Source organism: Trametes versicolor, assembly GCF_000271585.1.
Source record: "Trametes versicolor FP-101664 SS1 unplaced genomic scaffold TRAVEscaffold_8, whole genome shotgun sequence".
In the NCBI taxonomy this organism is placed as follows: Eukaryota; Fungi; Basidiomycota; class Agaricomycetes; order Polyporales; family Polyporaceae; genus Trametes; species Trametes versicolor.
In genome coordinates this window covers 1245603-1269397 of record NW_007360328.1, presented here as the reverse complement: position 1 = coordinate 1269397, position 23795 = coordinate 1245603, and the positions used below count along the sequence as shown (strand labels likewise).

Below are 23795 nucleotides of genomic sequence, written 5' to 3'. Positions count from 1 at the left end.
TTTTGGAACACACAGGAGAGCTACTTCACGTATGGTGAGGACGAGGATCCGACCGTCTTCCACGACAGGTCCTTCCGAGAAGGGGTAACAAGCAAGGTGACCCAACAGATTCTCAGATCCGTGTGAAACTTCTCAGCTAATACATATCGTTTGAAGGGAGAACCTACGTTCTGTCCAAGGGTGCTTGTCTTTGACAGAAAATGTATGTTTCGGAAGCCACGCCGTGCTCACATGAAGTTGAGCGTCCCACAGCCCATTTCGGCGCTCTATCCGATGAACTCTACGGAAGCACAGACGGTGCCGATGCGACCCCATGGTATACCGTGCATATTCAGTCATGGTGCCACCCTGCTCACATGTTATCTGAAGGGAAGGCGGCGTGGTAGAATACCGCCAGGATCCCATCCCCAAAAGCGCTTATCAGGCGCGTTTAGAGGAAGGAGAGTCGGACGAGCTTGAGGACAAGGATGCCGCTGCGACCGATACGTCAAACGTCCGCTTCTGGTCTGATTACAGCCGTGTGTACTACCACCCCCGCAGCTTTCAGAAGCTACCGGATCTCGCCGAGTGGGAGCGTGCCGAGGGTGAGTGGAACGCTAGCAAGGAGACGTTCGAGAAGCACGAACATGTGAGTGCACAATAGCTAGCATTGCACCGGGATTTTAAACGCACATAGGAACATGAAATCATGGACAACGACGTCAGGTTCTTCATTGAGGAATGCGACGGTCTACAGGTATGGTCGAGCGCGCGCCGCAATGCCCGCCTGAGCACATCTAACCTCCGTCCCAGGGCGTCCAACTTCTCAGCGACTGTGGCCCGTTCGGCGGGTTCACTGATGCATTTATCACCGCATTCCGCGACGAGCACCCAAAAATACCCTCGCTGGCATTCGCGCTGCTGTCCAGCGCATCGAACACCCTGGTCCACGCAGACGAGGTACGTCGGTCTCTTCGGCGACGAACCGCATATAGCTGAGGTCGGTCGTTTATTCCGCTTTGGTAGGAGCAAAATGCGATGAAGGCGATCAACGATGCGCTCTGTATGCGCAGCCTGGAAGCAATGTCGACGATCGGCGTCCCGTTACAGCATCCGTCCATCTGGCAGCGGAATGAATGGCTCGAGGGTCTGAACATCGATGTCAGTTTCTCGATAGATCCGCGGTGATTACCGCCGCCGCTCCTGCTGATTAGAACTACAGCTCCGCAGTCAGTACCACACCTCGGCGCTGTTTGCTACGCATATCGAGAGCGCAACGCTCCCGCTTAGGTGTGACGGATTTCCGCTATCAGTTCAACTAAATTTGCTCAATATCTCGGTAGGCTCAAACGCTCCCAACATGACATCGCGTCGCTGAGCAGCATGCTGAATGCATCGGGCACCCTGGGCATCTCGCACCTCGCGGGAATGTACCCGGTACCTTCGTCTGTCGCGTGGTCGCGCGAGACGGAGAAGCGGTTGTACGATCTGTCTACGATCACTGAGGCGAGCGCAAAACGCGGAAACGTGAGATGGTTTTCGCCTTCGCGCCCACAAACGCAACGCTGATACAGACGTGGGCGTAGGCTCGCGTGGCAGAGTACGCCCGCCTGCACGTTTCGCGAGGGTTCAATCTCTCGGAATACGCGAAATATGACGACTTTTTCGACGCCAGAAGCCCCGCGCCGTTCAGGTGCGTTCCAAGCTCCCATACGTCTTCTCCCTCGCTCAAATTTTTCGTAGCATTCACGCAACCGCGTACCCCACGCCCACATCCTTCCCCCATATATCCACCTCCCCATCAGAGAAGCACCGTGCCCTGTCCGCGCTCACCACGTCCAGCGCAACGGCTCCACTGCTCGCGTCCTACGCGACGCTGGCCCAGTCGTGCGCTGACCGCCGCGCGGACGTCGTGGTGCGCATGGGCCTCGAGTTCGACGAGATGCGCGAGCTGAAGGACGACCTGTGGGTGCTGTGCGACCGGTATGCGGGCCCGGACGAGGAGTGGAAGGGGGCGGAGGATGTGTTGAGCGAGGATGAGGAGACTTAGAGTACACAGATGCTGCAGTGTACAACGAAGTGATCAAAAGATTGAGTGTGATACAGGAGACAGTGTACAACATCTAGTAATTCTGTTACCCCGTTCAAACTTCTTCTATCGCACAGACTCTTGTAGAGCAATCATCGCGTTCTTAGACTTCCGGTTCCTCTCACTCCGCACGCGGCTGGAAGAGCACCACGGCGTATCTACGTCGCGTGAGCTAAAGTGCGCGTATATGCACTCGGCGCAGCTTGGGAGCACTCACTTTCCGTTGTACCTCCACTTCTCGCCGCTGCTCTCTAGCTTCTCTGCGATCTCGTCGTCGATGGCGACAATGACGTCCGCCTTGTTGGTGCGCAGGCTGAGGATGGGGAACGAGCCGGCGAGGGGACCGATGGCGGTCTCGAATGGGGTCGAGGTTGGCCATTTGATATCTCCGGTTAGCCTGTGTGGATTAGCTTTACTATAAGTAGGAATGAAGGGATGGGTGTTAAGCTTACTTGCGGAAGCTGCAGAAAACGTGGTGTATAGTTTAGCAACGCTATCACAGTGCAGATATTTGTGCTCACTTCAGGTCACCCTATCGTAGATGATTGGTAAGGCTATTAGTCGACGACGAAGCAGGGGTACAGACCTTGAAGATTACGAGGCTGCTGTCACTGAGAGACTCGTGCAGCTCGGGAGCGAGCTCCTTCATGTTCCAGTAAGGATATGGGGTTGTCCAGAAGTTCGCCTACATTGCAGGACAAACGTCCTCAGTTGCTACTCTTACCCAACAAGAGATCACGCACCTTCTTGTCCGAAGATCCGAGGGGGCTGTCGATGGGCACGGAGAGCGAGAATACGCCAGAGTCGATGTACGACTCCCACCGCTTGACCATCTTGTAGAGATGCTCACGCGACTCCGCGGAAGAATCAGTAGCGGGGGCTCCCTCGGGTGTAGCCTCCTGGGGGAAGAACGAGGGGGAGAGTAGGGACTTAGTCGTGGACTTGAAATCTGGCGGCGTCACGTCCGAGACAAACCAAGGAATGAGTTTCGGGCTAAAATAAAGTGATGTTAATGTGGTCGTGCCCTCGAGAGTGTACCAGGCTAACGTACTGGAAGACAACTTTGGAGGCGTATGGGGTGTACGTCACGAGGAAGTCCGCGAATACGAAATCGGTGAACAGCTGATAGGGAACGTATTCACAGTGTTATTACTCATGACTTCTTCCAGGCGAGAAAACACGCACCTCGAAGCCACCTGCAGGATCGGTTGTCCTCGTTAGCCGCGGTGTAGAAGATGCAGATATGGCGCATTCCACAAACCGTTGTCCAGGACAAAGTCGATACGAGAATCGGCCTTGCCCGCAAAGCTCTTCAGATGATCCCAAACCTTCTCCTGGTCATCTCGGAGGATGAACTCGGCGCGAGCCGCCTGTGCGTCCTTTCCCACAGATTGGAGATGTTGAATTTGCTCGTGCGATAGATGCGTGAGCATCGACAAGTCCTTGTTTGTCGACGTAAGCAAGGTTTGAGGCGCATGGGGTGAGCATCTTACAGTGGCATTTCCCCAGAGGCACATCTCGACCATCTCCTTGAAAATGACCTTGAGGTTCTCTGGGTTTACGGCGAGAGAGTCCTTGTCCTTCTCCAGCTCATGCATGGTGGTAGCGAGCTCTATGAGACGTTAATATCGTTTCATAGTCAAAAGATTGACGTGTGTGCTAAGAACTTACGGTAGATGGCCTTGGAACTCTTCTGGAAGGTGGATTCCTTCTGAGCGAGGAAGGGGTCGTAGGTTTTCCAGTGCTTGGTCTGCACAAAGTACGAGCGAACCAGCCGGTATCTAGAGCAGCGAAGTCAGCGATCGGGGCGTGTCCACCCCATTTGTGGCCATACAGATAGCACCTGTTACAACATTATATGTCAGCGCAGCCAATTTAGTGCTTCTCCCTTCGTCTTACTCGGAATACAGCCATGGCACCGCCAGCCAGGTATTCTGCTTAGTCTCCGCCAATTTCTCGAGCTCAGCGTTGTAAACGTCAGCAAGCGGCTCCCCGTCGTCGGGGATTGGCCTGTTAGACTCCCGTCAGCTTCAAACGCGGTAGACGTGCACATACTTACTCCAGCGGGCGATCCCGGGCCATGTCATATTTGACCTGACCGACAAGCCCGATGATGGCCTTGCCTTCCGTGATGATTTCTTCTATCGTAGCTTTCTCTGCCTCGTCCGTCTTGTCGCGGAGGGAGACGCCAAGGTCGTGGTTCCGGCAATATATGTTGTCGATGATCCCGGTGAGGATGACCGGCCATCGCTTGATGACGGTCTCAAAGCTGCGTGTCCAGTGTCAGAAGCACGATGTCTACCCGTGCGCTTCTGAATTATTGTGTGCGGCACTCACGCGAAGCTGTAGGTTAGGCGAGCAAGATCGTCAGCATCGGCATAAGTTCGCGGGGCCGTGGTAGAACGACTTGCCTGCCCTTGATTGTGAAGTCCCATGGCGGGTATGGCGCTTCGAACATCTCTATGTCGTGCTGACTTGTAGTCTAGACAGTGATAGCGGTACTATGAAGATGGGCGATCTTAGGAAACCGCCAGAGGCGTGGAATAGCAATGAGGTCAGTGGACAACGGGTAGCAACGGGTAGCGGCCCGCGAAGACACCGCCGATGCAGGATATTGAATGTACACCTCCAATCCGATCCCGACAAACATGCAGCAGACGCGCATGCACAACAGATGGAATATGCAACAATATTACCGCTGGTCTCTAAACGACCGCCAGCTGTGTACGGAGATTATAATTATACTATACACCCCGTCCTCCATCCAGAAACCAGATCCCCATGGATTGCATACGTCGGCGCGGCACAGCACCCCGCGCGGACGTGCCCGAGTATGATGGTAAGTATGCACTAAGTTTAACACAACATGATCGCGAAGACGGGCCGAGGGAAGGCGATAAAAAGGTAATGTGCAGCGGTGCAGTGCGGAACAGCAGGTATGCGAAGAGCGCGCAATAATATGTAGACAGAGGGAGAAGGAACGGGGCGCCGGCTAGTGCACGCCACCGACGAGCGCACCGCTGACGAGCGCCGCGGAGGCGAGCCGCCCCTCTCGTATGCGCTGCTGCGTTCGCTCGGCGGCGGCGTCGTACACGTAGTGCACAGGTCTGTGCCACGGGTTCCTCGCACGCCCCTCTTCCGACTCCTCCTCCTCCGAGTTGTTGTTTGTGTTGTTGTGGAACGAGTCGTTCGGGTGGTTGTAGAAGATGTCGTTTGGATCAAACGCGCCTGTAGAACGACATGAGTATACCACGTCAATCTTCAAAGTGGAGCACGTACGATCGTCGTCGGGAGGTGGCTCGACCACCTTGCGCTTCCCGAGCGCTTTCGCACTCGGCCGCACGGGAGTCTTCACATCTCCCTCGAGATCCGACCACTCCTCACTACTCTCCGCTTTCAGCCTGCTCGTCGCTTGTTGGCGCGCCGCACTTTGCGTGCTCTCGATTGATGTCCTTGGTGCACGGCCGGCCGAGCCACGCTCTGGCGAGGGTGTGTTTGGCCGGTGTGTCGGGGAGCGCGGTCCATGTGGTGCCGGTGGAGGAGGTGCGAGCGACTGGACCGAACCTTGCTGAGCAACAGGGTGTGCTTGGGAGTGATTGTTAGCTGGGATAGAAATAGGTTGATGGGGTATAGGTGGGAGTGGGTGACTGTGGGTGGTGCTGGTGCCGTGAGCGTTGCTGGAGGGTGTGGGCGTAATAACAAAGGAGGGCGCGGGAGATGGTGATGTAGACGGCGAGGGAGAGGGACTGCGGGAAGATGACGCGCCAGCGCCGCTGTGGTTCGGCTGTCCAGGCTCAAGGTAGTACGACTGCTCGTTGTCATCAAACAGTAGCCGCTAGTGAGCATATAGTTAGTTATGGCATGCGAGAACCAGTCGAAGGACTTACGGAGCGATCCATTCTGACCTCCTTCTTACTCCTCTCCTGCGCGTCTCGCTCGATGCCGACTCGTTCGAGGTCATCGTACTGCCGGAGCGCCTCGAGTAGCTCCTCATTAGCAGCGAGAATGGCCGCGAGCAGTTTCTCCTCGGTCGTGAGATGCTCCGAGTCGCCCTTGTCCTTCTTCGGACTAGACGGCGGGCGTTCTCGCTCGCCCCTCTCGCCCCTTTCTCTCTCGCTAGACCTCCGACCCTCCCGAGGCCTGGCTTCGGTCTTCCCGGAGGCCTGCCGCGACTTCTCTGCCTGCGCGAACGCCCATGGTATTTGCGCGGAGATGAGCTCTTGCGACGCTCGACACCGAGCGTAGAACTCCTGATAGGGTATTAGCGCTCGCTCAACGTGCATATATGCACCAGTGCTGACCTTGATGATGTCCTTGCTCTTGAGATCCTCCGGCTTCGCGTAGGTAAGCGACTCTGACAGTAGGTTTGCGTTACCGCGTCCCACTTTGCACTCCTGGAACAGGCGCCGTATGTCTTCTTCCGGTGGAATCACCCTGTTGCGGGAGGACTTCGTCTTCCCAGGAGTTACCTAGAAATCATAAACGCGCATTTAAGTCGAAGCCTGGTCCGGAAAGTATCGCAATGCTCACGGTAGGTGCTGGTCGCTGCGGTGTTGCTCCCGGTTGATCGTGGTTAGCCTGTGACCTGGAACTTGGTCGGGTGTTGAGTGAGGGACGCTGATCAAGGACTGGAGGCTGCAGGACATTCGGGCCTGTTGAATGGCGAGGAGTTGCGGGGTAGAACATCGCATCTTCTGTATCGAACGGAATGCCCTGTTCCCCATATTAGTCGATCAAACAACTAAGTGGCAATCATAACACTTACCTCTTCCGGTTTGTCGGCCGGTCGAACCTTGCGCCACAGTGATTTGAACCCTCCCTCTACAATGATGCAGTGTGGTTATTAAACGCATGTGTTGCCGCATACGAATCAGCACGTGCCTGGATCGCTTGCATATGCAGCGGCGGCCAAGACCTCCAACAGACGTTCCCGAACGACAGGAGACGTGCGAGAGGAGCCAAGGACGTCCTCAAGGGTATCGAGGAACTTGCGAGACGTGCAGTGGTACACGAATCTGGTCGAGCAATTACGGAGCATGATAGCCCATAGCTGTATAACGATCCTTGTTAGCAGACATAAACAACATACTTACGGAACTGGAGCGTACTCGTGCGGCGGATAGTTGTGCAGCGGGCTCCGCATACCTATGGGGCGGAATTGGTGAGTTGACAACTTGGGGCGGGACTAGGCTCACTTGAATTCGCGTCTCAAGGCCTTCGCGGCCTCCTTGGCGTTGGTGTCGTTCGAAGACGCTCTATCACATACCTCCAGGACCAGAGACCAGTCCTCCGACGCAGTCGCGGTAAGATACCCTAATGGACGGATCGATTACGAGGCATAACCGGAATCGAATAGGGTGCACGTACCGATCATCCGCGTAACCTCGGCATGAGCGTCCTCGTCCCGCCGCTCCCTCTCCTTCTCCCGCTCTCTTTCCTTCTCCTTCTCCCTCGCACGGTCCTTGTCCTTGTCCTTTTCCCTATGGCTCGTCCGCTCCCAGAACCCTCGCTTCTCCTTCTTGTCCTCCCTCACGGAGGAGTCCGTATACCCATCTTCCGATTGATCGTGCGAGGCCACGGGCTCCAAGTGATGGGGGTCCAGCGCCTTGAGTATTCCTACCGCCGCGAAGGCATTGGGCGCAGACGATGGCGGCTTCTTGCGCAGCACTTCGCGGTCTTTGTTGGAACTTAGCTTGGTATGAGATAGAGGTGGCGAGGCAGGTACAGTATACGGTGATGACGCGCGAGGCATGGGATTAGGTGCAGGTGGGGATGTTTGATGTATGGATGTGAGGGAGGGCGTCTGTGATGCGCTCAGGGTAGGTGGACGGAGGGGTTGGAGGGGATCGGTCTCCGAGATGAGATCCCATTGCTCGTCCGTCGAGGGGTGTGATCTGTCGTGTCGTTGGGCCGCGTGGTTCTGCGGCAGCAAGGTCAGTATAGCGGGCGGGCGGGAATTGAGAGATGGCGCGCACTTCGACGGGGCCATCGCCTGCGGGTTTGACAGCTTTGGGCTTGTCTCTGCCAAACAGCTTCTTCATCGCGTGGGTCGGCGTCGGCAGTCGCGCTGAGGAAGCCGTCAATCGTGGTGAGGGTCAAGAACAAGTGCAAGGCTGTGTGTCCGAGCTCAGGCTTACCGCTTGTGCGCCCCCACGTGGCCCGGGTCGGCAGCGCTCAGCGTATGAAACGTCGGTGTACGCTCGCTTGGCTTCGGATCTGATCCAACACTCTCTCTGTCTCTCATCATACACACAGGCCTGCACTACTCTGCCTGTCCACCATGGCCTCAACTCTCAGCGTTGCGCTTCGAAGTCTCAGCTGACCATCGTGACATCTTTTGTGAGCGTCTAGCAGTCAATTCGACACACTCACGCCTCGACATCGCCGGATGCTATAATATTATAGCGTTGGGTTGGAACACTTGGATGCAGCACATGCGCAGCTATGAAACTCAATGCCAGCCATAAAGTAAGATCATACCTGGTATATAAACAGTAAGCTTTGCATTTGTGCTGCTACATTCGATCCAAGTGACGTCCGCAATCGATGTCGAAGGTGGCTTGCCGCCTTCGCCGAACACATGATGAGATAGCAGCCTAAGTTGGTCGTTATCGGCTCGTTAGGGTACAAAGGCGACGCTTGAGTTGAAGGGGAAGGCCCCTAAAGTCCCGCGTTGTACTTCGTCCTGTGGGTGCTAGGTCCGGTGACCCCCCCATCATCTCCGACGACCAGCTCTAATATTCGTTAGCCGCGCCCTCAGTGCTGGAATCCTCAGTCTACGCAAAGATACCATAGCCATGGCTGCTCTCACAGAGGAGCAAAAACGCGAGATTGGGCAGGTAGGCGTGCAGGACTCATTGCAATGCAATATGCGTACGTTTACTCATGACTTTGGACGCGCCATCACCAACGGCAGCACTTCGTCTTCGGATTTCATGGCTACGAAGTCAGCCAAGATATCAAAACACTCATCAAGGATTATCACCTTGGGTACGCACCGCGTTCTTGCGGCGGGAGGCCCTCGGTCTCATGGCAGGAATCGACCAAACTTGCAGTAATGTGATCTTGTTCAAGCGGAACGTACAAAGTGGGTGGCTGCGAGTCGGAGTATCGCCACTGTGCTCACATTTCCCGACACCATCATATCAGGCATCGCCCAAGTTCATCGCCTGGTTCACGAGTTACAGGCGTTAGCTAAGAATGCGGGCCACGCTCGCCCTCTCATGATCGGCATCGATCAAGAGAATGGTGAGTTGTGTTCGCATCGAGGATGTACGAGAGGCGCTGACGACGAAATACACCTCACTCACTCACTCACTGTGTTCGCATCGACGGCCCGGTCCGATGATATCATCTGATGAATGCCTAGGTCTGGTCTCTGCGTTCAGTGCAATAGCCAGCGGAGAGGCAGGAACGCAATTGTGGGTGAATTGTTTCTGACGTTCATCACAACCAAACTCATGTAGAGTAGTCCTGGGGCTATGGCCTTAGCCGCTACTGGCTCTGTCGAGCTTGCGTCGGAGGTGTCTGCGGCGACAGCTAAAGAGCTGCGCGCCGCAGGTATCAATTGGGCGTGAGTGATATGCGCCACCATATCCTCGCAGTAATTTGAATGACTTGTGTTTTTAGATACAGCCCGGTTGGCGACGTCAACTCTGACCCCAGGAACCCCGTCATCGGTCAGTTTTCTTGGATCTCACTTACTCCAAGATATACTAACATGTCACTAGGCGTTCGTTCGTTTGGGGATGGTATGCTTCTATCCCTGCTCCGCGCTTTTGGCGACCCTAACCAAAAGTGCAGACGCTAGTAACGTCGCCCTCTACGTACAAGCAGTGAGCGCCGCTCTCACGTCGGGGAGGGTCGCTCCTTCTGCAAAGCACTTCCCAGGCCACGGGAACACCCACGTCGACTCCCATCTCAGTCTGCCCAGCATCCTCGTTGACAAGTCCGCGCTGAAAGCCACCGAACTCGTGCCGTTTGAGGCCGTCGTGCGCGATGGCATCGCTAGCATCATGACAGGACACATGGCCCTGCCGCTTGTGACCGGAGACGATATGCCCTGCTCACTGTCCCGAGCGATCACCACCAACCTCCTGCGCGACGAGCTGGGCTACAAGGGCGTCGTGGTCACGGACTGTCTCGAGATGGAGGCCGTCGCGGAGAAGTACGGGTCTGAAGGGGGCGCGGTGCTCAGCTTGCAGGCGGGTGCGGACATCGTTATGATCTGCCACACCTTCCGCCGCCACGTCGGCGCGATTGAAGCCACCTACACCGCGGTGGGGGACGGGCGCCTTTCCATGGACGCGCTGGAGGCCAGCGGTGCGCGCATCGCGGCGATGAAGGACAGGTTCGCCGGAAGCTGGGACGATGTCTTCACACCTTTCGACGCGGATATCGCGGCCCAGTTGAAGCAGGATCATCGCCTGCTCAGCGCGCGCGCGTACGCTACCTCCCTCTCGCACATCCCGAACACGCAGCCCTTCACTCCACTTTCCAAGGCCGGACCCACCGTACTGTTCACGCCACGTATGGAGAACATCAATCCCGCAGTAGATGATCCGGAAGGACAACTTCGCGACGCCGCAGGGCGCCTGCGGAACACCGCTGGCCCGTCCTTCCTCGCGTTGGCCGCCTCTATCGCGAAACGCGCGCCTGCGGTCGAGCATGTCGTCTATGCACCGGACGAAGAGATATCCGGGACGCTCAAGGAGAGCCTCCGGGGCGCGTCCTCGGTCGTCTTCGCCACGCGGAATGGGTTCGAAAAGGGCGCTTGGCAAGTCGAGTACTTGCGGCGGGTCGCTGAGGTGGTGCAGAGCGACGGTGGTCTGTGGAAGATCGTCGCGGTGTCGACGTGCGCTCCATATGACTTACTTGCGGCTGGGAGATTGGACTTCCCTGGTATTGCGACGTACGAGTTCACCATCCCGGCGTTGGAGGCGGCCGCCGCGGCGATTTATGGTGAGATGGAAATTTCGGGCAGCATTCCTGTCACTATGGCTGTACCGGACAGTGTTTGAAAAGCTTCAAACAATACCTGTTGTCGTTTCGACAGTGCTTGTAATGTATTCAGAAACATGTATGATCTGTAAACAGGCGAACCAGTTTTTTTTCACCCAGTCTTTGACCCATTCGGTGAATCAAATACTCGTACCTTACAGCTGGATCTCGGAACATACCAAATGGGGACAGGCAAGAAGAGCACTGCAATATTACATAATCAGGGGTGTTGGCGGGTAACCGCTGCGAGGCGCGTCGTGCTTGAACTCATCGCTGTGAGCTCGCTCTCCTCAGACTTTGACATTCACCAACATGCCCGGCTCCCTCGACAGCGACCTCTACGACGGTGAGTCAAATGAAGGGGTTTTGTACGCGACAGAGACTGAATACGAAGCAGATCTTTACGGGGACGGCGAAGATAACCGCGAGGAGTCAACGCAACAAGAGACGACTCAGAGCCCGGTCGAACAGAAGCAGCCTGCCCCTGCAGAAGTCAAGCATGAAGAGAAACAGTCGCTGATCAAGAAGGAAAGCTCGTTGCCACCAAAGCCCCCATCGTCCTCGGAGCTCTCCTACTCAGCCCAAGTTGCTCAGCAATTTTCTGCGTACAAGCAGACTCCTGCGCAGGAGCGCCAGCAGTACCAGGCCTCGAACGCGTCTGGGTCCAAAACGAATGGCGCCGCCGACGCATATGACGATGGCCGCCGGGCTGTAAGGCCATCGGAAATGAAAGACGAAGGGTGAGTTATCGCACTTCAGATTCCTCATTTCGTGTGGCACGGTCAGCGGTCGCTTCATATGGTCTACGGTATCGTTGCTGCGCCGCAGTGCTACGTCCTCTACCATTTGCCGTCGTTCTATATACTTCGCTACAGAAGTTACACAACCGAATAGCGAACGCACCCACCGTATCTGCACTCGTTCGCCACGTCGTCGTACCTGCTGGGTCTCGTCCACAGCTACAGTTTGCCTATCTCGTCCTTACCTTACGGAAGCTAATGTTCTTTCACGTCGCCCCTCACGTCGCTCCTTGGTATACGTCGCTCTTCGGTATTCGCGCTCTCGGTACACCTCAACCTGTCTCCTACTTGTCTCTTCTGCGCTACGTCTCGACGCCTCTGTCCGCCTATGCTACGACATCTCGTACGACACATCAATCAATACAGCAAGATGTTCGTTGGTGGTCTTAGCTGGGACACCACAGACGGTATAAGTTCATGCATTGCGACATACAAGCGCGTCGAACTGACCTTTGGCCATGCCATTCGTTCGAGCAGAGGGTTTGCGAAAGTACTTCTCGGAGTTCGGAGAGGTCGAGGACTGCACGATTCTGCGTGACCAGGACGGCCGCTCGCGCGGGTTCGCGTTCCTCACGTTCAAAGAGCCCGCGTCGGTGAACGCGGTGATGTGCCGCGAGCATGTTCTGGATGGCAAGACTGTACGACACTTACATATCCTGGCCCTCCCCACCCGCTCACGCACCGCGAATATAGATCGACCCGAAACGGGCAATCCCTCGCGAGGAGCATCTCCGAAACACCCGCTACTTCGTGGGAGGCCTCTCACATTCGACGACGTCCGAGTCTATGCGGACCTTCTTCTCTCAGTACGGAAAGGTCGTTGACTGCACCGTCATGGTTGACCGGGAGACCGGTCGCTCGAAGGGGTTCGGCTTCGTCACGTTCGAAGACGCGAGCAATACCGAGCAGCTGGTAGGGCAGCCCAACCTATTCTTGGACGAGAAGCAGGTACGTACCGCCCCTGAGATGCCGTGTTCCTCGCACTCACGACTGCCCAGATCGAAGTCAAAGTCGCCCAGCCTCGCAGCCAGCGAGACGCCGCTCGCAGCACGGGTCGCGGAAGCCGCGAGGGCAACCACTCCGGCGGCGACGTGCCCGTAGCGAGCCCGGCAGCCAGCATGGGCTTCGCGGGCGCCGCACAGGGGAACGTCGGGCCCCAGCAGATGTCGATGCTCTACCAGCGCATGATGGTCCAGAACCCGATGATGGGTATGGGTATGGGCATGGGCATGGGCGGGATGGGCGGCGGGGCGAGCGGCATGCAAGGCATGATGCCCATGGGCTCCGCCGCGACACCGATGTCTGGCGGCGACTATGGAGGGATGGGCGCGGGGATGGGCGTCGGCATGAACCCCGGCATGGGCATGGGTGTCGGCATGAACCCTGGCATGGGCGGGGGGATGAGCCCCGGGATGGCCGGCGGCATGGGCGGAGGTATGGGAGGCATGGCCGGTGGCATGGGCAACATGGGGCGTGGTATGGCCGGCGGCATGGGCAACATGGGCGCGGGCATGGGAGGCGCGATGGGTGCCGGCATGCGGATGGGCATGGGCCCGATGGCGATGGGTATGCAGCCATTCATGGGCAACGCGGCGGGTATGATGGGACGCGGGATGGGGATGATGGGCGGGGCGGGCATGCACCCCATGGCTCGTGCGCGGGGCGGTATGATGAATGCGGGCGTCGGTCCCGCGAGAAACATGGCGCGAGGACAGCATGGTTTCCACCCGTACGCCCGATAGTATTTAAACTCGATATTCTTGTTCGTCTTGCTGCTCTCTTGATACTCTTAGGTATATATGCCAATACGTAATCCCTATGTCGTCGTTGTAATAACAGTACTCCATCAGCTTGTCTCATACCGGATGATTGCTACACTACTACAGGTATATCATAGTCTACACACACGATTAGTCCTACAGCTTCCTAACCAAGGGGGGCTTCCGTAAATAGCTAGCTTCAGAATGAACGAAGAGATATCTGAGGCCGAGCCGGCTCGGCGGAGGTCGCCTTGCCGCCCAGAGCTTGCCTGACCGAGGTCTCCAGAGTCTCCCTCACTGGAGGTTCGAGCCGAGCGGTGGCGTCCTTAAAAGCAGTGGGAGAGGCAGCAGCGAGAGAAAGTAGCTGAGTGACGCTTTGTGTGTGCAGAGCAGTCGGCGGTTGTCGTGTGGGGTTCAAGAACAATATGAGAACGGGCATAATGACGCCCAGAGCTCGCGGACCTGCAAGTTACAGTTGCAGTCAGAAAAATCCGCTGCATTCATTAACCTGATGAACTCACGGATGTCTTCGGGGAGAGACTGGAATAGAGCAGAAAGCGCTTTGTGTATCTCGCTCACAGTCGCCAGTACCTGTTCGGACGGAGAGGCGTCATCGCTGGAGGCAGCGCCCTTCGCGAGGCACTCGACCAGGCCGGGAAGGAGTAGCCTGGTGCATTGCTTCAACACAGGATTGCCGGATGCAGATGCCGTGATAAGGGTCTTTGCGCAATGCGCGGCCGTCAAGGACAGCTATGGTAGCATGTTAAAAGACTTCCATCTCTACATCACAGAATTAACTCACCTCGCTACCTTCCACAAGCTTTTGAGATATGATGAAACAGCAATGCTCGATGATTGGCTGTCCAACGTGGACTGTCCCGGGTAGGACTGTCAGAATGAGGACTGCAGCAAGGAGGTTGTTCTTGATTTTCTTGTTGCACATCGGACCCTCTCTGCCGCTGTGAAATGTTCAGCAAAAGACCTGTGTTGAAAATACGAGCGCGTTCACCTCATGGCGTCCACGTTGAGTAGACATGCCGAGAGTAAACCATGTACTATGCGACCAAACTTGTTGTCTGGGTCTGGCAAATTCGCTGGTCGGTCGAGGAGCCCTTTCAGCGCTTGCAGGGTAGGTCCAACAAGGTCGAGTTCTGACACCTCGTCCCGCAACATTTCTGGATATATTTCAGTAACCGCATACCGCAATAAAAACGAGAACTGTCCCACCACAGTATAGAGTAATGGCGATCGCCCTGAAGTCCTCTCTCTGCGTAGCACCAAAGGATGCAGCTACGGCAGAGAAGGATTCGAATGCGGCAATGATAAGCCTGACCTTCTCTGCAGGGCTTGCCCCATCGTCTACAAGCTGTTAGACCGTTAAGATATGAACGACAGCTCGGAATACTCACGGATGGCGCCGTTCTGGGGTCCAGAAATCACCCTGCGCAGGATATATGCGCATATACGTAAGCAGTGGGCTAACGGTGAAGACAGCACATCCGCCGTTCCTGGCGAGTGCCCGTTACTGTCCGGTCGCATACATGAGCATGTAATTGAAGATGAAGAGCGTGTCACCAACGTGAGGTTGTCTGCTTTGATGCTTTCCGCCAAACTTGCGATGGCCTCAACGAGATGGATTTGGACTCCGGAAGGTTCCGTCAGTGCCATCCGATAGAACAAGTTCAGCAGCTCTTCGAAGAGTGGTGGGTCGCTGAAGACCTTGCCGCAGTACTTCCGTCGCATCAGGCACTTAAGCGCTTGCAGGGAGACGATAGAGGTACGTTGCGCGTCGGCGTCGGCGTCCGGGGTTGAGCTCGCCAATGCCTCATATACCAGACCAAAGATGACGAAGAAGAACACGGTAGGCTCATCACGCTTATTCGATGCGCTCTTCGCCGCTGGCTGGTCCGAAACTAGTTCCTGTCCGTCCATAGCGGCGAGGACACTGGGGTCGTCCTTTTGCATAGCGATCGCCACGGCGTGTAAGATGATAGACCAGGCTTTCGCATAATACTAAAATATGTTCAGCATAGCTTTCATCTGGGTTAGAAACCCCAACTCACAGGTAGTAGCACCTCGCGCCCGAGACTCGAGTATGAGGAATCCAGAGCGCCCGCAGCGGTCTCATCCAGTGACTCCGCATCGACCCTGATACTGGCGTAGTCGCGCAGACAGGACACCCAGAGCGGGGTGAGCGTCGCGCGATAGGGCTTCACCACCTCAACCAGGTACGTTTGCTGAGCGCTGGCTACTTCTAGCTCGGCCCATGCGGAAAGCGTCGCGATACGCAACATGACGGACGCATTCGGACTCAGCTCGGCAGCGTCTCCGAGGGCAAGCATCCCGGACCCTGCATGTCCGTGTCAAGAATGTGAAAAGCAAAATTAGAGCTGATGTCTCACCCTTTGACTGCTCCAAAGCGGACGTGAGAAGCTTCAGGATTCGACCCATGCGACCAACGTCTTTCACCACGCCGCATCCAACGAAAATAGCACATGTACCGATGGCGGAGGCCAGAATTTCTGCGGAGGAATCCGATGAGAACGCGGGTGTTAGGGCTGCAGTGATGGGTGCTTGGTGCTGCTCTAGGAGCAAGTTCTCTTCATAGTCGGGATCGGGCACTTTGGCGAATATCTGGCAAGACTGAGAACGCACCCCAGCGGAGAAAAAGGCCGACATACCTCGATGACATCTGTCAGCACGGTCAACCCCTCGAGACGAATTTCCGTGACATGCGCCGCGGAGGCCGTAAACGCAATCTTGATCAGGTCCGGCACGCGAGAGACGAGCAAACCGGACACCGGGATACCCTGGCTGCGTGCAAAAGCGATGTCGAGATGTTCCCTCCGCCCAGAGCGTCCGACGACAGTACAGATGTTGTGTAGACATTGCAGCGCGAAGAGCTGTGTCCGCCAGCGGGATGTCTGTCGAGACGATGCGGTGTTGGTCCCAACGCTGAGCGACTGCCCCTCATCGTCAACATCTCCACGTTTGGTCGCTGCATCTGCTGCCTGCTGAGAGGCGGTCGTCCGCGACATGATGCGTTGGCAGAGGTCGATCCAGGCGGAAGGGTTGTATATGACTGTCTGCTGCAGCCAGCTTGCGATGACGTTCCGCACCCCGTCGACAGACGAGTCATCATCCAACATGGCAAAGAGTTCCTCTACGAGCCGGTCCCCACCAAGCTTGGACATACTGAGCGCGTCTCGTTGAACAAGCTGGTAGAGCGCGTTGATAGACGCAAGCTTGAGGGGCCTGCGGGGTGACGCGAGGTAACCTCTGAAGCGGGTGACAAGCTCGGGGATGTTGACATGGTCGGGGGCAAACATGAGGAAGTGCTGGATGCACTTGATCGCCTCGACGCAGATACCGTCGTCCTCTTCATCGATGAACTGGTGAACAAGGTCGAGTACTAGTGTCCGAGTGCGCGTCGACTCCTGTATATCGGGGCCAAGGACGGTGATGACGGCGTCAATGTTCTGGCAGACGACCTGATATGCTGGTAAGTCTCCGCTGATGTTGACATGGTTCAGCGAACCGCCGTCCGGCTCGTGTGATTCCATCATGTAGACCTTGAACAACAGGCCGAGGGTGCTCGATACGAACGGAGCATACGCAAGACTAGCAGCGTCGATGACCCGAGCGAGAGCGCTGAGCGCCCAGAAATGAACGACAGGATGAGGGTCGTTGACGAGAGACATGAGGACGTGCACCGTAGTCTTCAACAGGGGACCAGCGGCAAGCCCGCCAACGTGAGCGTGGATCGCACCAAACGCCAGTGCGCAACCAGCCCGTCCGTGTGGGTCACGGTTGTTGACTACTTGATCGACAAGCGTCTTCACCTGGCTGGTGAGGAAGTTGGTCCCGGCGACACTTGCCAATCGACCAATGGCTTCGCTACTCGCTTTCCGTAGGGTAGGGTCTCCATCCACCACGACGTCCTGAAGTTGGGACTGAGTAAGGGAATATTTGATTCATAAATGACCTGTTATACCTTCAAGAAGGTCGCAAGCGGCGTAGCAACCTGGGAATTGCCTAAGACCTGACGCGCACTCGCCGACGTTCCTTGCCGAAGAGCAAAGACCACAGCGAACGTCGTGTTCACCAGCGCCGCAGCCTTACGGCCTGTGTTCTTGTCGAGCTTGGCCGATCCCACTGAGTTCAAGAGCTGCGTGACAATGCGAGTGGTCTGCGCGACGTCTTGCAGGGGTAGCAACTGTGCAAAAAGTTGGATGGATGCATCGACGGCTGCTGTGGCCGCCGGGGGAGGCTCCGGAGCCCTGCCACGAGCGTCGGAGACGATCTTTTGGCACAAGTAGAGCGTATCGTGCTCAAGGGCGGTGATGATGGGCTTCTGGCACTGTAGATCATGTGAGCGGGGGATTACGTAGCATATAGCAAGCTAGTTTACCAGCTGGTCGATGGAGCTCTCAATACTGTCCCTGTTCATCCAGTCCGGGTTGTCGTCGACCTCAAGGTTCGTCAGGCCGTACGCGTAGCCGTCGATGCTTTGCCAGATAGACGTGAACGTCCCGGAAGACGTAGCGATCGCTGCCTGCATGGAGGATCCAGTGTACCCGTCAGGGCTGGCAAAGAGGGTGATCACAGACTGCAATAGAGAGCTCTGCACGGACTCGGTGACGCCAGAAAAGCCAACTAGAGAGAAACATTGGAAGATGCGGGATCGCAGGAGAGCCTCGCGGCCGTCGATACCGAGGCTCTTGGACTCCACTTGGAGCTCCTCCTGGTTGAGCGTCGGGCGGTTTGTGATGTAGGTGTTCGCGAACGCAAGGCCGTTGCTCAGCATGGAGGAAATGCGTCTGGTCACATCGGCAGTGACCAGCGACGAGGAGTTGTGCTTGAGGAAGCAGTGGATAGCCCCGACGGTGCTCTCGCGTACGTGTAGGAGGAACTCCCACTCCGCGACGCTCCGTCCGGCCGCGCCGTCCTTGGTAGTGGGCTTCGGAAGGGCATTGCGCCAGAGGACGAGAAGCTGCGGGAGATGCGGACGGACGAAGTTGGGCCCCAGCGTCATGAGCGACGCGATGCACGTCCACGCTATCTCGATCTCGACGCGCGCGACCTTGACGTCGTGTTCGCCCGCACGCTTGAGGATCTGCACGGCCATGTCGAACACCTTCGCGCTGATGTCGTACGAGACATATAGTGGACGATCAGGGATGACTGCAAGTAGAGCTGCGAGACCGTATGCGTGCCCTAGGGCGCGGAGATGGATGTCGGATGGCGCGGCGGGGGTGGTGAGGGAAGAAACATCGCGTTGTAGCTTCTCGACGACACTTAGCAGTACTTTGGGCAAGCGAAGAGGGGTAGAGTAGCAAAAACTGCGCAGCGTCCATGCAGCATTGATACGAACGCTATGATTGGGGTGCGAAAGCAGGTTGAGCAAAGGATCAGAAAGTGCATCCTACATTGCATTAGTATAAGCTTGGATAGAACGTGGATGAGGATGCGTATACCTGGACGGGCCCGGGAGCATTGCCGAGCTGTTGCAGGAGTCCGCTAACTTCTCGGAGAGCAATGACCAGACACAAGGGGCTCGGTGCAGACTGACCGGGCATCAACGCGGGCCAGCGCTTTAGATACGTACTAGACAGCTCCTGAATAGCAGTGATCTGCGCCTGTTCGCCGAGCATGCGCACGCCGACGAGGTCACGAAGGATAAGCTCGATCAGCGAGCGCGCGAACAGTACCTCGTAGCGGCTGCCCGAGTTACGGGGGTTTGCAACGATCTCGGTCATGAGGTGGTTGACAACGAGGGCGTAATTGCTCTCCACAAAGCTCGATCCCAGCTGCCACAAGAGTGCGGAGTAGATGTCGAAGATACCCACTCGCGTCCGTCGTGACGCCTGGAGCTTGTTGAAGTGAGCAGACAACTGCAGAAGCATCTCTGCGGGGGTCATGATGGGCTTGGGCTCCTCCGTCGTTACGTGGGCAGCTACCGTGGCGTCCTCATCCTCGTCCTGGTTCTGTGGCTTCTTGCCCTTCTTGGCTGCGTCCGGCACGGGGACGACACGTTCAATCTGCGTCGACGCGAGCATATGGGCCGCAAGTTTGGCCAGGGACTTCCGCGTGAGCTGGTCTGCACCGTCAAGGCTCCTGATGCAGAGGTTCAGGATGTTCTCAACGTCTGCCACGGATCGAGTGCCGTCACCAGTGGGGTACATGAGTATCAGAACCTTCATCGCTATAAGAGGTTGTCACCGGAAGAACTAGCGACCGACATACCTCGCAGGCAGCTCGCTGGACAGGAAACGCCTTGTCTCCGAGCGCATTCCTGCAGTGTTTGATGATGTCTCTGGCGACAGAATCGGTGACGGCCCGCTTTGCCGTACCAAGTGCCTTCGAGAGAGCATATAGCGCGTAGGTTCTGAGTATGATAGGCTGCACACTGCTGTGAGTTCCCGGGTCATCCAGGGGTGAACGAGTTCACGCACGCTGGAAGAGCGGTAAAGCTTGATGGTCACGGTGGCGACTTCAGCCATTTGGGACATAACCTGTGGCAGATTTAGTATCAGGCTGGGGTTGTTGGTGACTGATGATTATACCTGGGATCCGTAGGTACCCATAAGCTCTCCAATACAGTAGATCGCGGCGCTGCCTGGAGTTCAGAGTGTGATTTACTGGACGGGACGTCTGTCGACTCACATGCGGCTAGCCTCCTTCGCCGGCGGTTTAGTCTCCGCGAGGATCTTCAAGAAGGCTTGGATAGTATCGAAGAGGGATTTGGTCTCTCCTCGGAGGTATAGCGCATGCAGACAGCTTGCGACTAGCCTCCTGATGGGGCGGCCTGGCAGTGGGAATGGTTCGGGGGCGGAGATGATCTTCACCATGGACGCTTCCAAGTCTGTCTGGCACGCTTTGAGTTGCTCCTAGTATGGGTGCATATGTCAGAACTGCCCAGAGTGCAGGAGGCTAAATTGCGCACCGGGCTTGCCCGTTTAGCCAATCTCTCCGTCGATGACAGCCATTGAAACAGATAGATCTCCCCATTCTCTCCAGAGAGGTTGGCCTGAGCATACAATAAGTTGAGCGAACTCGAATGGGTCTTGCCGAATGGACTCACCTCGTCCAGTAACTCTATGGCGGTGTCTCCTGCCGACATGTTACCCAACAAACGCAGCCGTGACGCGCCCAATTACCGCTAAGGCGAGCACGCTCTATCAGCGAATGGGAAAGATTGGTGCGAGAGTGAGTTCTGTGCGTAAGTAATGCGCATCCGCACCGTAATTGGCGCGACGAGCTATACCGTGGCCACGTGGAATAGGCGCCGATAGACTTCACGCAGAGAATGACGTCCGCGAGACTACTCATTCACGACCATCATGGCCACCACCCTCTGGACGTGTTGACGACGACCTCGTACTTCTAGGCATACAACGATCACATATGCTCTATACTCTGCCCATACCCTTCATGTGAGACGCGTAGGACACAAACTCCGCATAAATCAACCCTCAGCCACAAGTTACAACACGGGGCCGCCGGTACCATCATGTCAATACCCCGAGACTTTATGGTTGGCAAAAGAATCACTTTTTTGGTGGGTGTATGCACTAACATGTCCCGGAATTCTCAAAGGACCGACCTTCGCCGAAGAAGCGCAAGCTAATGCACACCCCAGATGGATTTGAGAACTCCAAGTGTGCTGCCGGGAAGGCCCCTGCACGCAAGTTCGCGTCCGCGTTTGACGACCCTAAGCGCTCCAAAGCAAGCACTACGAAGGTTCTTGTGCGTCCTGTGCGACCACCACCAGTCGCCGGGCCCTCCAAAGAGGCGTCAGCCTCGTCCGGTGCCCGCGCTTCAAGGATACCGGCTGCCCCAAAGCCTGTTGCAGAATCAAGCTCGCGACCCGCGATAGTGCAGAGCCGACATGCGTCCATCCTCGCAGCCCACAGAAATTCTTCTCCCGCCCCGCCCAAACCCCCACCTAAGCCAATCTCGAAGGGCAGCATACAGCAGTTTCAACCAGTCCTCCCGCCTCCTGCGCCACCCAAGGATCCCCCTCGAAATCTCCGCCCCATGCAGCCACCTCCGCAGCCCACCGGAGGGCGCCCTAAATTGGATCCGACCAAGATGAAGACCATCCTGACCACGAGGGTTGCCGTAGCCATGGACCCGCGGACGGAGAGCGGCACGGACGAACTGCTCGGCATATATCTGGAGCAGAACACGGGCACCCACGTCCCTCCGGCGGAGCGCGAGCTGCAGCGCGGCCTCAAGCAAAGCCCCGAGAAGGCATCGAAGTCGAAGAGCGCAAAGTTCACCAGGTGAGCATGAACCGCTGACCTGCGGCGACTCCCATACTTGCGGCTGATACGCGTGATGCAGGGGTGGACTGGCAGAGCGCGCGCAACGCATCTTCGCGAAGCACAACACGACTCTCGGGCTATGGTACAAGGACATGGAGCTCCAGACGCAACGCCCGCAGGCGCACCCGCGGATCGCTCCAGACCTCTGTCTGCGGATCATTGAGGTCCTCCATGTATCTTCCGTCGCAAGCCTGCAGTGCTCGCAGAGCGTACCGCGCCTCTGTGTGGCGCGGTGTCTCAAGATATCTCCCGGCGGTCTCGGGGAACCCGAGGAGGTCGCGGCGGTGCTGGACTTTGGGAACCCGGGCTCGGCGGCGGCGCGGGCGCACACGCTGGACGATGTTAAGATGGACAGGACACTGCATATATGGCGCCCCTGGAACACGGCGAAGGTTCAGGACTCACCAAATGATATCGACACATCGCTCTTCCGTCTTCCGGCACACTGTAGCATATTGTTCTGCACCCGCTTTCGCATCGTTAGTTAAGATCTTACGCTATTATATCAAGTATTGCGGTACGCCGTTCTGATTTATCCATCGATCGTAGAAATTGATTGAAGGCGGTATTCTAGCTGCACGAATTCGGAACCAACGTGCCAGTCAAGGTATGTATACTGCTCACGCGTTAAGCTTGTAGCCGGCTTATTTGAACGCTCTGGTCGCACGCCGCTGCCCGGAGACATGCCCGAGTCGATGGTGGGTCTACGCCCTTTCACATGTCATACGGCGATGTGTTAAACCCTCCCAGAATACATCACAGTCCAATCTGGGAGGGTGCTCTCCAACGCTCGGAATTATGGGTCCGCGAGCACGAGCCCATGGAGTCAGACAGTCAGCCGCTGTGCTTCTAGCTTGAACGTTGTGGCTCTTGCACGAGCGTTATCGACCTTCGTAGGCTCATTTGCTGCCTAGAAGTGGCTTGATCACGGCTTGAGGTCTCGAGTCGACTCCTTTATGGCTCCCTTTCATGTTACCTAAATGCGCATATTATGGAAGTAAGATAGCCATGGTAAATATGTAAAGTACGAATTCGAAAGGATGTGGCCATCGCACACAGCACGGTGGGTATTGATTGGCACGAGTTCTGTATGTGCGTTCTGGAAGTTTGAGGGTCATAGCGTACACCAAACCAGGCAGCCTCCAAGTGATAGCCATTTGCGAGGATTCCAAACGTGACCGTTATTGAACTATTAGTCAAAAAAGAGAGCTATGAGTGATACATAGCTATTAGCAGATAACCCCGTGAACAGAGTGCAGTTCTTTCTGCCAATCATATGACTGGCATGAGCAAGCCATGCCCATCGGCGTGGCTTCTTGAGAGGCACCCGAGTCGACGGGGCCGTAATTGGATGGGCCGTGTGCGTGAGAGCCCGCGTTTTATGACATTGACCGGCGATCTTGAGAACGCGAACCCACGTTAGACGCAGCTTCTCACAGGCCCCAGGGCTTGTCTCGCCCCGGACACACATTCCCATGACGTATCTGTGTTGGGGTGTCTGCGGGGAACAAGGGGGGCGAAGCGAGCGATGAGTGAAGCACGGGGCGCAGGACGGAGAGGACGCACCTGCGTGAGGCCCTTCGCGGGCTTCCAATCAACGAGGCATCATGCGCCCTGGGCTCGAGTGCGTCGGAAGAGCATGGATGGCATCCGTGGGCAGCATGGCGCGCGTCCGAGTCTGTGCATGATGCGGGGCGAAGATCAAGGCCGGATCATGTTACCGCGCTCGCAGGCTCGCAGCGCCGTGGTGGACCGTGGAGGTACGCCCGGTGACTCGGGCTGGGCCGTGAGCTGCCGTGAGCGGGACCTGGAGGTATTTAGGGGGGAGTGGGCTGAG

At 56.6% G+C, this 23795-nt stretch overlaps 7 protein-coding genes across 7 annotated transcripts; 4 read left to right on the top strand and 3 right to left on the bottom strand.

The window, feature by feature from the left end:
* Positions 1-1785: 1785 nt before the first annotated feature.
* On the bottom strand, positions 1786-4559 carry TRAVEDRAFT_73122 (DUF89 domain-containing protein). Its single transcript, XM_008042414.1, has 16 exons — positions 4480-4559; positions 4406-4411; positions 4128-4337; positions 3968-4078; positions 3903-3911; positions 3740-3849; positions 3562-3680; positions 3330-3510; positions 3254-3264; positions 3120-3190; positions 2812-3061; positions 2655-2753; positions 2590-2600; positions 2521-2529; positions 2286-2465; positions 1786-2226 (listed from the first exon to the last, which is right to left on the bottom strand). Exons 1-16 carry the CDS (start codon positions 4524-4526, stop codon positions 2190-2192), a joined length of 1461 nt encoding a protein of 486 aa, XP_008040605.1. The 5' UTR covers positions 4527-4559; the 3' UTR covers positions 1786-2189.
* Positions 4560-4771: 212 nt separating this feature from the next.
* On the bottom strand, positions 4772-8109 carry TRAVEDRAFT_73121 (uncharacterized protein; the record flags this gene model as incomplete). Its single annotated transcript, XM_008042413.1, has 11 exons — positions 4772-5296; positions 5348-5903; positions 5956-6318; positions 6370-6537; positions 6599-6781; positions 6834-6889; positions 6950-7118; positions 7177-7213; positions 7264-7381; positions 7436-7988; positions 8044-8109. The coding sequence occupies 11 exons, from the start codon at positions 8107-8109 to the stop codon at positions 5061-5063; spliced, it is 2505 nt and encodes an 834-aa protein (XP_008040604.1). The 3' UTR covers positions 4772-5060.
* Positions 8110-8865: 756 nt separating this feature from the next.
* TRAVEDRAFT_127375 (glycoside hydrolase) lies at positions 8866-11088 on the top strand (the record flags this gene model as incomplete). The annotated part of the gene is made up of 9 exons (XM_008042412.1): positions 8866-8907; positions 8985-9058; positions 9124-9155; positions 9218-9316; positions 9438-9489; positions 9540-9641; positions 9698-9747; positions 9799-9819; positions 9872-11088. The coding sequence occupies 9 exons, from the start codon at positions 8866-8868 to the stop codon at positions 11086-11088; spliced, it is 1689 nt and encodes a 562-aa protein (XP_008040603.1).
* Positions 11089-11446: 358 nt separating this feature from the next.
* Positions 11447-11812, top strand: TRAVEDRAFT_107087 (uncharacterized protein; the record flags this gene model as incomplete). The annotated part of the gene is made up of 1 exon (XM_008042411.2): positions 11447-11812. A coding segment is annotated over one exon (366 nt), but the record flags the coding sequence as incomplete, so codon positions are not given.
* A 384-nt stretch (positions 11813-12196) lies between these two features.
* On the top strand, positions 12197-12969 carry TRAVEDRAFT_128184 (uncharacterized protein; the record flags this gene model as incomplete). Its single annotated transcript, XM_008042410.1, has 3 exons — positions 12197-12275; positions 12343-12506; positions 12562-12969. The coding sequence occupies 3 exons, from the start codon at positions 12197-12199 to the stop codon at positions 12967-12969; spliced, it is 651 nt and encodes a 216-aa protein (XP_008040601.1).
* Positions 12970-13802: 833 nt separating this feature from the next.
* Positions 13803-20661, bottom strand: TRAVEDRAFT_151204 (ARM repeat-containing protein). Its single transcript, XM_008042409.1, has 18 exons — positions 20575-20661; positions 20295-20518; positions 20195-20243; positions 20084-20143; positions 19875-20030; positions 19106-19825; positions 18040-19053; positions 17623-17988; positions 16310-17569; positions 16031-16262; positions 15692-15978; positions 15208-15641; positions 15038-15153; positions 14856-14987; positions 14638-14803; positions 14431-14587; positions 14150-14378; positions 13803-14090 (listed from the first exon to the last, which is right to left on the bottom strand). Exons 2-18 carry the CDS (start codon positions 20477-20479, stop codon positions 13828-13830), a joined length of 5826 nt encoding a protein of 1941 aa, XP_008040600.1. The 5' UTR covers positions 20480-20518; positions 20575-20661; the 3' UTR covers positions 13803-13827.
* A 480-nt stretch (positions 20662-21141) lies between these two features.
* On the top strand, positions 21142-22656 carry TRAVEDRAFT_65747 (uncharacterized protein; the record flags this gene model as incomplete). Its single annotated transcript, XM_008042408.1, has 4 exons — positions 21142-21189; positions 21228-21916; positions 21978-22475; positions 22533-22656. The coding sequence occupies 3 exons, from the start codon at positions 21142-21144 to the stop codon at positions 22444-22446; spliced, it is 1206 nt and encodes a 401-aa protein (XP_008040599.1). The 3' UTR covers positions 22447-22475; positions 22533-22656.
* Positions 22657-23795: the final 1139 nt, after the last annotated feature.

Coding starts and splice junctions, on each gene's coding strand:
- TRAVEDRAFT_151204 (XM_008042409.1), bottom strand. CDS start 20,479: ATGGTGAAGATCATCTCCGCCCCCGAACCATTCCCACTGCCAGGCCGC. Junction 15,979..16,030: donor CGCTTTGGAGCAGTCAAAGG/GTGAGACATCAG, acceptor ACGGACATGCAG/GGTCCGGGATGCTTGCCCTC. Junction 14,804..14,855: donor CGCCATTACTCTATACTGTG/GTGGGACAGTTC, acceptor AAATATATCCAG/AAATGTTGCGGGACGAGGTG.
- TRAVEDRAFT_73122 (XM_008042414.1), bottom strand. CDS start 4,526: ATGTTCGAAGCGCCATACCCGCCATGGGACTTCACAATCAAGGGCAG. Junction 4,079..4,127: donor GCCCGGGATCGCCCGCTGGA/GTAAGTATGTGC, acceptor GGAGTCTAACAG/GCCAATCCCCGACGACGGGG. Junction 3,681..3,739: donor GAGTTCCAAGGCCATCTACC/GTAAGTTCTTAG, acceptor AACGTCTCATAG/AGCTCGCTACCACCATGCAT.